Source organism: Meleagris gallopavo, chromosome 2 (assembly GCF_000146605.3).
Source record: "Meleagris gallopavo isolate NT-WF06-2002-E0010 breed Aviagen turkey brand Nicholas breeding stock chromosome 2, Turkey_5.1, whole genome shotgun sequence".
In the NCBI taxonomy this organism is placed as follows: domain Eukaryota; kingdom Metazoa; phylum Chordata; class Aves; order Galliformes; family Phasianidae; genus Meleagris; species Meleagris gallopavo.
The window spans coordinates 92566440-92578978 of record NC_015012.2 but is presented as its reverse complement, the minus strand read 5'-3'; the positions used below and the strand labels follow the sequence as shown (position 1 = coordinate 92578978).

General features: G+C 35.2%; 1 protein-coding gene across 2 annotated transcripts in view; it reads left to right on the top strand.

The window, feature by feature from the left end:
* The window catches only part of ROCK2 (Rho associated coiled-coil containing protein kinase 2), a 49793-nt gene extending 39560 nt beyond the window's left edge, over window positions 1-10233 (top strand). The window contains exons 19-31 of one of the 2 annotated variants that reach the window (XM_010707909.3): window positions 478-547; window positions 1898-2001; window positions 2153-2339; window positions 2659-2752; window positions 2880-2974; window positions 3566-3745; window positions 3977-4145; window positions 4511-4687; window positions 6873-6943; window positions 7907-7995; window positions 8563-8641; window positions 8855-9116; window positions 9529-10233. In XM_010707909.3, coding sequence (XP_010706211.1) covers window positions 478-547; window positions 1898-2001; window positions 2153-2339; window positions 2659-2752; window positions 2880-2974; window positions 3566-3745; window positions 3977-4145; window positions 4511-4687; window positions 6873-6943; window positions 7907-7995; window positions 8563-8641; window positions 8855-9116; window positions 9529-9746 — 1795 coding nt within the window. In that variant the 3' untranslated portion in view covers window positions 9747-10233. The remainder of the gene's footprint in view (window positions 1-477; window positions 548-1897; window positions 2002-2152; window positions 2340-2658; window positions 2753-2879; window positions 2975-3565; window positions 3746-3976; window positions 4146-4510; window positions 4688-6872; window positions 6944-7906; window positions 7996-8562; window positions 8642-8854; window positions 9117-9528) is intronic. The other variant, XM_010707910.3, reaches the window with a different exon arrangement.
* Window positions 10234-12539: the final 2306 nt, after the last annotated feature.

Below are 12539 nucleotides of genomic sequence, written 5' to 3'. Positions count from 1 at the left end.
TTGCTCTTCTATGACTTCTGAAGGTTTATGTTTTGGTTCATCTTTTCTTCAATCAAGATGCAGTTAATCACGTAGAAAACTGAATGTGGCAATTGCCATAACAAAATAATGGTGGAAATCTTTTCTGCTACTTTATTCATCTTTTTTAATGTGACTGAGTGACTTTCTGAGTTATTTTAATAGGTGAATTCAAGAAACGATTCCTGACGAAGAATACAGAATTTCTCAGAGACTGTTCTCTAGCAAACAAGAAACCCAAAACAATCTGTCAGATCAGTGATGTTTTACATGGAAATAACATTCTGTCAGTGGCTGTTTGCTTTATCAGTGACACTGTTGTAGCTAGTATGCTAGCTGTATTAAACTAACAAAGACTCAGGTTGAACTGCAGAATATAAATAATATGAATGCAACCATTTCTGTTTTCTTGTTTGGAATCTTCATATCTTTTCTTCGATGTATTTTATTACTTTCTAGAGAACGTCAGGATGCAGATGGACAAATGAAAGAGCTTCAAGACCAACTTGAAGCTGAACAGTATTTCTCGGTATGTTTTATGCTTCATTACTTTTATATCAATCTGTTTACGTATAACATTATTTTTTCTCTCAGCCATGAAGCACTTCATCCTTCTAATTTACAGTTAATTCTTATTCCTGGGTCTGCGTTCATTCTTGACTACAGCCCTGTTACCACTCTTTGCTCTTGATCTCTAAGCGTTCAGAAAGAGTTCATATTAAGAAATGTACCAGCTTTGGAAGGGCATCCCAAGCACAGGTTAAGGGAAGGAAGAAGTTGAGCAGCTCATTCCATAATGTGAATAATTTTCTGGACATTTCAAGACTTTTGGATTCAGGATCTGGTCCAGGCAGCGTTGAAGCTGTATTGAAACAATCATGGCATTACCAAACGTATGCATTTAAGGCTTAGAAGAAAGTTATTGCATAATAACCAAACTCTGCAAAGACCCATTGAGAGATTTTGCTTCAGCGTAATAGGCACAGTAAATAGGGATTGTTGTTAGAAATAATCACTAACATATAAGAGTTAACTTAAATTAATAGTGCACAGCCAATCATACTAAAACAAAAGGCCAAGGGTCTTGCTTGAGAATTTAAGGAAACTCACATTTTGGTCTTGGTCTTTATATCAGTAAGGAGGATGAGTAGCTCGTCAAAAACTGCACATGTCAAACAAGAAGAGAAAAGGGAACGTTCAAGTCAGCTGATTGCTCTGGATGGACCAGAGAGAGAATCCTGAGAGACTTCATCATGAAAGCCTTGCACTAAATCCACTGGCAATTATCTGTCAGTCAGCCATTCTTAGTGTACAGAGCAGTGTAATTTTTCTTTAATTTCCTGTATAGCTCGAGGTTTGTATTCCCTAATCTATTTTTCTCTTCCTCCTTTGTCTTCTTCCTCTTGGGCTCTCATATTGTTACCATGCAACTGTATGGTTAAAATCCAAGTTCTACCTAATCTATTTCTGACAAGGTTTTAAAATAGTAGAGAAAAGAAAATTCAGTTTGCCAGTCTTATACACAGTATGCTTACAAATGTATAAATTAGATCTCACTCATCTACCTGATCAAAATACACAGGATTTTTTTTTTGGGGGGGTGGAGGGCAGGGAGAGTGGGTTTATTTTGTTGTTGTTTAAAAAAAACAAGGGAGCACCAAGCAAATAGCAACAACAAAAAATAAAGCAAATAATATTTGGAAATTATGACCTTCGATGACCTTCACTTAAATGTAGAGGAAGCTTTGGACGGTTATGCTTGAACTGAGCATATGGTTAAAGAACAGCATACCATATCATCTTGTATCAGTTTTTGTGTACCTTCAAGCTAGATTATGTAAGTCACATCCTTTTCTTTTTTACTTCAAATTCTCTATAGACTCTGTATAAGACACAAGTTCGAGAACTTAAAGAAGAATGTGAGGAAAAGACCAAACTTAGCAAAGAGATGCAGCAAAAGATACAAGAGTTACAGGATGAGAGGTACTGGTTGTACTGTTAATATATAGATCAGGATAACTTTCTCTTATTTTTGTTCAAGTGGGTTTGGTGGTTTATTTTGTTTTGCTTTGTTGTTTGTTTTGTTTTAAGTAACCTCCTATTTTTGAGTTAACAGTATATCAATAATTCGCAGAGATTCCTTGGCAGCACAGCTAGAAATCACTTTGACAAAAGCAGATTCAGAACAACTTGCACGTTCCATTGCTGAAGAACAGTACTCTGATTTGGAAAAAGAGAAGATCATGAAAGAACTGGAGATTAAAGAAATGATGGCTCGGCATAAACAGGAGCTTACTGAGAAGGATGCCACCATAGCCTCTGTGAGTAATATACATCAGTATTTTGGTAGGAGTGTACGTGAGCATGAATTTCATTTGCAGTTTGAATTATCCATTGTTGTTTAGCATACTTAAATGTGTTATGCATTTAACTATTTACTTTCTTTGAATTAACTAGTTAATTCAATATATATATATATATATCTTGTACCCTGTTTCTTCCCTGTATCTCTTCTGTGTCCCTGTGCTAGTCATCTTACACTTGTTCTGGTTTCTGTCTGAAGCATTTCCTTCTATGCTGTAGAGTTTTCATATGTCATTCATTTTTAGATACATGGTCACATATACTTTCTGTTTGTAGTTGGAGGAAGCAAATAGAACACTAACAAGCGACGTGGCTAATCTTGCTAATGAGAAAGAAGAACTAAACAATAAACTGAAGGAGGAACAAGAACGTATGTATTCTCTGAATCAAATACAATTCATTATGCCTATAGTTTTGTTTCTAAAAATACTATTTTCTTTTGTAATGTGCTTTCATTTATATCTTTTTATTTGTTTGTTTAAATTACCTTGTTACAGAAATTGCGAAGTTAAAAGAAGAAGAAGCAAATATAGGAAATATTAAAGCACAGTTTGAAAAACAACTGTTGAATGAAAGAACACTGAAAACCCAGGTAAGCAAATATATCTGAAGAGATAAGTGTCTGTGATTTAATAATGAAGTATTCATATTTTTACTAAAAAACTTAACAGTTCATTCTTTTCCTGATGAAGTAAAATATGTCAAATTTATCTTTTTTTGCCTCTGCTAAGTACACTTCCAGTGTAGTGAAATTGCATCCTCATCAATTATTGCAGAGAAAGTCCTAATCTTCATGCGGTCCACCAACATAAGTCTTGATTTCAGTCAAATGAATTTTTCACTTGATTTATATTCCTCTGTAATTACCATAAAATGTTAATTCTGATTTTCGTATCAGATGTTTTTAAACAGTAAGTGGCATTTAAATCCACTAGCTAATTGAAACTGAAGAGCATTTAAATGAGTAGAAGTCTTCTAAAGAAACATTTCTTTAAAGTGAAAATGGCAGCATTACCTTTATTCAGTTTTGATTAATGCAAGTAACTTTCTACTACCAGATATGCAGATATCATAGTTCACAGATTAAGAATGCTTGATCACAGATAGTGGAGAAGACTATTTCTTTGCAGCATAGCTCTGTATTTATTTGTTTGTTTTTTGCTTCTGTTTCCTTCATGTGAAGGCTGTGAATAAATTGGCTGAGATCATGAATCGGAAGGGTCCAGTCAAACGTGGAGCTGACACCGACGTACGGCGGAAGGAAAAGGAAAATAGGAAACTGCATATGGAACTGAAATCTGAACGAGAGAAGTTAACACAAATGATGATCAAATATCAGAAAGAAATCAATGAAATGCAGGCAGTAAGATCCTCTTAAGTATAAGCACTGATAACATTTTCTGTAATGTTTAGTGAAATTGTTTGGTCTTGTAAGGTAGTGTATACAGTCTTTATTCCTGAATTTCCTCAAATGGGAGAAAGATGCAGAACTTGTATTGAGACTGACTGCAAAACCTCCATAATTTTAAATTCAAATTTTCTTTGAGTAGCGGAGTATCCTGACAATAGGAAATCTTTATTTTTATCCTTACAGCAAATAGCAGAAGAGAGTCAGATACGAATTGAACTCCAGATGACTCTGGACAGCAAAGACAGTGACATTGAACAGCTTCGGTCACAGCTACAGTCATTACACATTGGTCTAGACAACAGTAGCATAGGCAGCGGACCTGGAGATGCTGAGGCAGATGATGGATTCCCTGGTATGTTATTCATATTAATATTTCTACTTGAATTGTTTTTTTATCTGTTTTACCATGGAAACTGAAGTATTTGATATTTCTGGGGCTTTTTATCTTAATGTGTTTCTATCACTGACCAATGCTTTGATAGAGTTCACTATCCATGCACTAACTACTTCTATTGGTAATCATACTTCATTCTTAAATTTATTTAAAGATGTTTCTTTAAAAAATGGTATTGTCTGACATTGAAACTAATCCTTTTTTCATCTTATTATACAAGTCTATTTGCAATTATTATGTTATGTGATTAAAACTATAATCTTTTTAGGGACTCTGTTTTGACTTCTTTTCTACCTTTTTCCTCCTTTATTCTTTATGTTTAGTCCATATCACTCAATCCCACACTATGGAATCCATGTCTTTTACCTACAAGCACTCTTCCACCTCTGTCAGTATTGCCACTAAGCCTTCCAGTTCTCGCATGCTTCTCGATTCTGATTCTGACTCAGAAGAAGAACCTATGTCTTGTTCTCACAGCCCTACAGAAGTTGATAGCACAGGTGACATCCCTGAGATGTGCTCGGTGTTGTCTTTATTGCTCCCTTTTTTCTATTTCAAAACTAACATTTACTAATACATTACTTTAAAAAAATGGCAGTAAGCAATGTAATTACATGTAAAATTTACTTGAAGCAATTGGCTTCTTTTATCTAAATGTTTATAGATGCTCAATGCCATTTATAAAACACTGTTTTTATTAAAGCATTGAATAAATCCTTATTCCTTATTGTCTTGATCTTAAGGATGACTTTGCCCAGTATCTTCAGCTATCTGCATGACCCTAAGATACCAGAAAGTCAAATCTTTGTGTTTCAGTGAAGTGTTGAGATATGTCAGCCTTCACACTCTAAATATACATCGCTTGGTCCTAGAAATTCAGTCTTCTGGATGTTAACTTTTTTTTTTTCCCTTACATTGAATCTTATATTCAATTCTTTTTTGGTAAGGCAAACAAAATTTATTTAAATTTGTTTTTCCTGATGCATAAAGAATATAATGAAATTATACGGCTCTGGTAAAACAGAACTTAGTTTTATTAGTTCTGTACTCTTTCTATATGACTACACTGTCTTGAATAACATTTCTGCCTGGTGTTAATGTCAGAGATGGGATTTTCTAATTACATTCATATTTCTGTATTTTACATGGGGCACTTCTAAGTTGTGAATGTCTTTCAATCAATGGCAGAACTTGTTTTGAAGTACTGACATTATTTCCTCAAACTAGAGTAAAGCATAATGCCTGTCTTCTGCTTATTTCATTCTCTGCTAAAAGAATCACTAAGTATTTATATAATTTTTCCTTTTTAGCTGTTGCTGTGGTATGTGCATGGTTTTATTTTGTTCTAAAGTACAGTCATGTCTAAACTAGGACTATTTTCTAACAGCAGATTGGAGATAGGATGTTGTGGGGTTTTATTTCTTCCTGGTTCTTACAAACGTACTGTGAAAATTTTGGAACATTCTTCAAGTCTCTGTAGACATAACAGAAATTCTACGAATATCTGATCGTTGTTTGTTAACCATACATTAAATGTGAGCACAAGTCTGCCAATGCCACCTCTTGAGAAAGAAAATAGCTTTTCTTTAATGTTCTTTAATGGTTTAATGGTTGTCAATATTAATGGCTTCAGAATTTTTAACTCATAGAGGGGAGGGGAAAATTCCTTCCCACACTGGATAGAAACTTTTATATATAGGGGTACTGTGAAAAATAGTGTCAAAGATTACAAGATACTACGTGTTACCGAGCGCATGGGAAGTTTGATTTGCCAGGGAAGTTTAACCTGACAGGCTTTTGGTTACTACTGAAATGTGTACATCAAACAATAGCTGAGGAGTGTAGACAGATGTCAGAATCATACCGTATTGTAGAATATAGAATCACAGGATGGCCTGGGTTGAACAGGACCACAATGATCATCTAGTTTCAACCCCCCTGCTATATGCAGGGTCCCCAGCCACCAGACCAGGCTGCCCAGAGCCACATCCAGCCTGGCCTCGAATGCCTCCAGGGATGGGGCATCTGACTGTTGTGATGCGTAGTATTAAATATCACAAGAAAGGGCAGTTGAATTTAGGCAAGGCCTAGGGCTTAGACAAAAATTACTTACTTTGGAATAGAAATTCTAGGAGATTTACGCACAATTAGAAATATGGAAAAATTCATAGTGAAAAAAAAAAAAGATACGAATTAGAATATAAAACTTCTGAATTTTTACTCCGAGTAGAGAGGTTTATTTATAGGTTTATTAGTGGTGGTACTTTACTCTGTTGTGTCTTTTATATATAACTGAATGTTGTGTGGCCTACTAATATCTTTAGACAACATTCTTCTAAGTCCTAAAGGTTGACAGACTTTTTAAAAAGTCTTCAGAAATAACAGTAATAATGATTAAGGGAATGTGTGTGGTATCACTGCAAGTTTGCTCTTCCCCTTCTTCCTCATACCTGCTAGTTTATTGTAATCACATTGTTTGTTACTGGGGGGGAATACACTAATTGATTTCTGAAAATTTACTGTGATAAACTCTGCAAGATGTTATATGTTCTCAGCTTTGCTCTGTTACACTTTTATTGATCTTCAGTACATATTTTTAAATGCACAGTAGGCTCAAAAAGAATGATTTGTGAATACTTATGTTCTTCATTGTATGTTTTGTTTTGTTTTGTTTTGTTCTTCCAGAATCAAGATTGGAAGGCTGGTTATCGCTACCTGTTCGAAATAACACTAAAAAATTTGGTTGGGTTAAAAAGGTAAACAATAATAATACAACAATTTTCTTTTTAAAATCTCTTTATTGTTCCATGTGTAGTTTGGATTTTATTTTCACTGCAGATTTTCAGCGCTTTCACATTCTTCAATACATATTCTTGTAATTACTTAAATGTATAGTATAAAAGTATAGTAGCTTATATAGCTATGTCTGAGAGTTCCAGGAGTTGGACCAGATGAATTTCAGAAGTCCTTTCCAACCTAAGCCATTCTCTGAACGTGTAATTCTGTTAAGGCATTTTTTTGTCCTACCAGAGTTGAAAACAGCTGCTTACAGTCTTCATACATTTGTATGTTCTTAACAGCATTATGTAGCTAGAACTCATTATAGACTGGGAACATGCTTTTCACAAATTCCTTGTTTAAGAGAGAAAACTAACGACTGTGCATCTGCTCTGTGCAACCCTCACTTGCTGATTGCTTTTCAGCAGCCTTTTTGGTGGTCTTTACCCAAAGAGTAACCTATGCAGTTTTATATCAGTTTGCTCAGTCAAACTGTTCATTCTGGATAAAGTTCTAGAAATTTGAGGTCTTATGGGTACCTGATTTTCTGATCTTTGTGAGTGTGATGCCTATTAGTTGTGAGCTGCACATGTAAAATAGGCATCCTAAGACGATAATTATTGTTGCTCTGAGAGAAAATTAAATTTGTAAATTAGAAACTAAAAGTTTTTGAGTTAATCTCTCCCTTACTTTCATTTTGATCTCCTCACAGATGCTTACATTTGTTTAAGTACCAACTAATGTGACAATGTAAAGTAATGCATCAGGTAGTAAAATTTCACAGTGCAGTGAATTTACTGACAAAGTATGGAGTCAAGATACAGTACTACTATCATGCTTTTAGCTACCGTTTAATAAAACTAGAAAAATATTGCTGTGACATCTCTGATGTGATGAGTTGGATTATAATGTGTGTTTTATCCTTTTCTGCATCCTAACAGTATGTAATTGTAAGCAGTAAGAAGATCCTGTTCTATGACAGCGAACAAGATAAAGAACAATCCAATCCCTATATGGTATTAGACATAGAGTGAGTATTATCACACAAGAGTGCTTCCTCTGATTTGCAGGTGGATTTTGTCAGAAAGGCCTTTTAGAAAGATCTGATCTTGGAGCACAGTGCCAGTTGGAGTGTACTTTTGCAGTTAGCTCTGTTTAGATGTTTGTTAGCCAACATAGAACGCTGAACTGGCATAAGGGAACTGCTTCCACCAACTAAGCTAGACATATCTCATAAACACAGTGTAGCAAGAAATGTTAAGAAATCTGTACCTGAGAGGCTATAGTTTTCAGTGTTCGTACATTTTCACTACAACGCATGCTTATAAGTGGGTTATATAATTAATTTATTTCCTTAACAAATACAGATTTTGGCTATTTGAAGGTTGGAGTCTGAGCAGAGGATTGTGTTAGAAAGCTCCCAGCAATCACTAAAGTCACCTTTTCATTGCTATCATTTTTTTCATAACTACAGCTGTATATTTGTGACTTGTGTTTATTTAGGGCTTGGAAATCCATGTGCAGGACTGAAAGACAGGATTATTGATTGTATATTGATAACATTAATTTTTGTATTTATTGAAATAATTTCTTACAGCAAACTATTCCATGTCCGACCAGTCACCCAGACTGATGTGTACAGAGCAGATGCCAAGGAAATTCCAAGGATATTCCAGGTATTCGATAATAAATTCATGTTTATAGTGTAACAAACATTGCATATCATATTTTCAAACATATTCCTCTAACTTTGTCTAATGGAAGCTTTTACTACAAAATTGTTGAAAATATTCATTCTAGTGTTATTCTTTGGTTTTTCTAATTCAGGAATTATTCTGAATATGTGTTTGTAATAAAGAAATAATGAGATTATTTTGCTTTAATTCTAGATTCTATATGCTAATGAAGGAGAGAGCAAAAAGGAGCAGGAATTTCCAGTGGAGCCTATGGGAGAGAAGTCAAATTATATTTGTCACAAAGGACATGAGTTTATACCTACTCTTTATCACTTTCCAACCAATTGTGAAGCTTGTATGAAGCCTCTTTGGCATATGTTTAAACCTCCTCCTGCTCTAGAATGTCGCCGTTGCCATATCAAATGTCACAAAGATCATATGGATAAAAAAGAAGAGATTATAGCACCTTGCAAAGGTAATTAGCAGATATTTGAATATGCGTATAGTTGCTGGAGTCGCAAGGCATGCTAATATATCACAGGATCCTAGTCTGTGACATCAACTAAACTTAAAGAGGTAGGTTTTTCTTCAATGGGTATGTAGCTGTCAAATTTTCTGAAGGTGTCTACAAGAGGATCAGCTCACTGTTGTGAATGAACACCATATGGGTGGATAGGTTCATACCTGCTGTGTTGTCAGCATCACACAAGAAAGCATGGTAGAGCATGGTTGTTGTAAGACTGCTTACACTGTTGTGCAGCATTGCTGAGTGAAGTGATAGTGGGTTTTAGGAAATGGATGATATTTAGTGAAATTTTGGATGTGGGGAACATTTTTAGAAAAACAACAATTAATACTAATTTTTATTTGAAAAACTCTTACTACAGTGTATTACGATATTTCAACGGCGAAGAATCTACTACTGTTAGCTAATTCTACAGAAGAACAGCAAAAATGGGTGAGCCGACTGGTAAAAAAAATACCCAAGAAACCTCCAGCACCAGACCCCTTTGCTAGATCTTCTCCCAGAACTTCTATGAAGGTACAGCCAAACCAGTCCATCAGACGACCAAGTCGACAGCTTCCTCCAAACAAACCAAGGTAACACAAGAGCTGCTATATATTTTATTGTTCAAAACATTTTACTGTAATTAATGTGATATATGTTGATATCAGTGGTTGACAACAATGTTGGGAACCACTGATACGTAATCTAGTATGTCATCTTCTGTAAACCTCATTTAAGTAATAAGAACCATCATTATGTTTGTTTACTCGTTCAAAGGACATTGCACTATCTTTTATTTAGCCTACCATTACTGATAGCGTATATTACTACTGTTCCTGTGAACTAGAAGCTGGTAGGGAAAATGAGGCTTAGATATGTGAAGTCATTTAAGAGGGTTTTGAGGTTTTTAAGGATACAAAACTGTATCTGATTAAAAGTTAAGCTATGACATTAAGTACTTGTCATTCTAATGAACCTTGGAGAGAACTGGGCGCCTTCAAAAGGCAATCTAGAAGAGCTTACGCATAGCAAAAGAATGCATGTCTTTTCTTTCTTGCTGGGTGGTTTGAAGGAATGTGTTTGAATTCCTGCCCCATTCTAATGTTAGAAACATCACTGAGAATTTTTGTGTTAGAGTTTGATTCATCTGACCAAATGTATGTATCTGTGTCTAACTCTGCTTATGGAGTCATACATAGGAAGAGTTGTTTGTAAGATTGAATTTGTGTTATCCTAATAAAAAGGAGAAAGTAGAAAGTGAGCATAGAGCGCTCTTCAACACATACAGCAAAAAGTTATTCAGATGAATCTCTCTTTTGCATCTATGCCCATGCAGGTTCTACAGTGTGGTGCCATTTTCTGCACTGGTAGACATCTGTCTGAATGTCACTCATTCTTTTTGAAAGAGAGCACGTAGACGTGAAGTGATGGTCACCATTTGGTCAAATACCTAAAACACTTGCCAAAGGGTGGGAGAGCTGGTTTCAGCTCCTTTCTCAGCCCAGAAATACTCATGCTCATGTCTCATGTTTCCTAAAAGAGTAGTCTTATCGTCATGTTCCTCTCACGTGGGAAATAAATGTCCATAAAAAACAGTGTTCTATTATTGGATTAGTTTTAAGGAGCAAAATCCTATGCTGTAGCCATAGAAGTGATAACATTTAGCAGGTGTAGCATTTAAGTGATTGCACAGTATTCTGGACTTTTTCAGTTTGCTGTTTTCATCGCCTAGAATACTGCTGGGTTTGTTAAAGAGGAAAGAACAGTTAAGATTATGAAGTTAATACTTGGTTGTATTAATTTCCAGTTTTTGACACCCTGTGTAAATTTTGATCTATCTGCCTTTCTTTTCTTTGTTGCCATATAACAACAGCAATGGACTGTTCAACAAAGGCTTATTTTTTATTATTGTTACTGTTTTTCACCTTTGCACCTTTGAGAGATAACTTGGGAGTGATAGTTTTGGTCTTGTTTCTGTGATCAGACTATCACCAATATCTGAGCTGGCTGCTTGAAAACAGGGTTAGGTGAGTCACCAGAATTGCAATGGGGAATGCAGTGTAATCATGCTCCACTGTATTGTGATGCTATTGTAATCACAAAACAGCTCTATGTAGGAAGATTTGGATATTTAAAAAAAAGTGAAGTAGAATTTAATGTATGGTAATGCATAGTGAAAGGACTCAAAGCAACATAACTTTCCTCCTAATTTCTGTGTTATCAGATCTTTGATTATTTACTTCACATACTTAAAAAGAAAGTCTGACCTTATAATTTGAATTTTAAATGATTTCTTTTTTTTTAATTCTATCCACGAAAGTGAAAAATTTAATTATTCCGTTTTAGGGAATGATTATTGAAGGGATTCTTAGTGTAAAACTAGCCAAAATAGCAGTAATTGGATTGAAGCACAAATCAATGAAACATTATTCATGGCAACCTGAAGGACAAGTAAAACTATGCTTCTGTATTTTTATATTCTGGTTGGTTAGCATTATTCTGTTTCTTATTACTGACATATAAAAGGTATTTAATAAATTCTGATTCTTTTTCCATAGCTATCCTTAATTGCTCAGAAAGAAATTTTTCTTGTTACACCATCCTTATTTCAATCTTCATGATTTTTTTTTACTAAACGCTTTCATATCAGTACCTAGTCTTCCCATTCTTTTTATTGTGATCCTCCTCCATTCAGCAGGTGATTCTTTTTTTCTTCATTTCCTTCTATCCATATATTTTCTATCTGTATATTTCATATTTCATGATGGTGGGAGAAGGAGGATGGATACATTGGTGTGTAAACAATTTTATGGATGTAGTTAAACTTTTCAAATTACCTTTTCACATGTACCTGGCAGCTCAGAAGTTACAGGTGGAAAATTGTAATTCCATGAGGTCATCTAGCCTTAATGCAGGTTTGTCAAACCTGTGGAAATTTGCATGAATGTAAATACTTTTAATTAGAAACCACATACCTAAAAATCATTGTTGGGGCTATAACCAATTACATCTGGTCTTCCATGAGGTTTCCATTTTCCATTATGAAGATTACTGAGAATGAAAACCTAATTGCCAGCTAAATGAGTAGCTGGGGACAAGCTGGAGGTGAGCAACAGATTTAGGGAAGAGATTTCACTCCTCTGTTCTCCAGTAGTATGTGGTGAGATACTGCTGCAGATACTTCAAAGAGGACTTTTACCAGCTGTGGAAAGTTCAGCAGAGACCACCAGGATGGTCAAGGCTGGAGTAGTTGCCCTGTGAAGAGAAGGCGGGTAAGCTGGGCTTGCTCAGCCTGGATGAGGGCTTGCTCTGGGAAACATACTAGGCCTGTGGAGAGATTCCAGCTGGAGACAAGCAAAGGCTTTTTCCCAGTGACGACAGTCAGGGAGA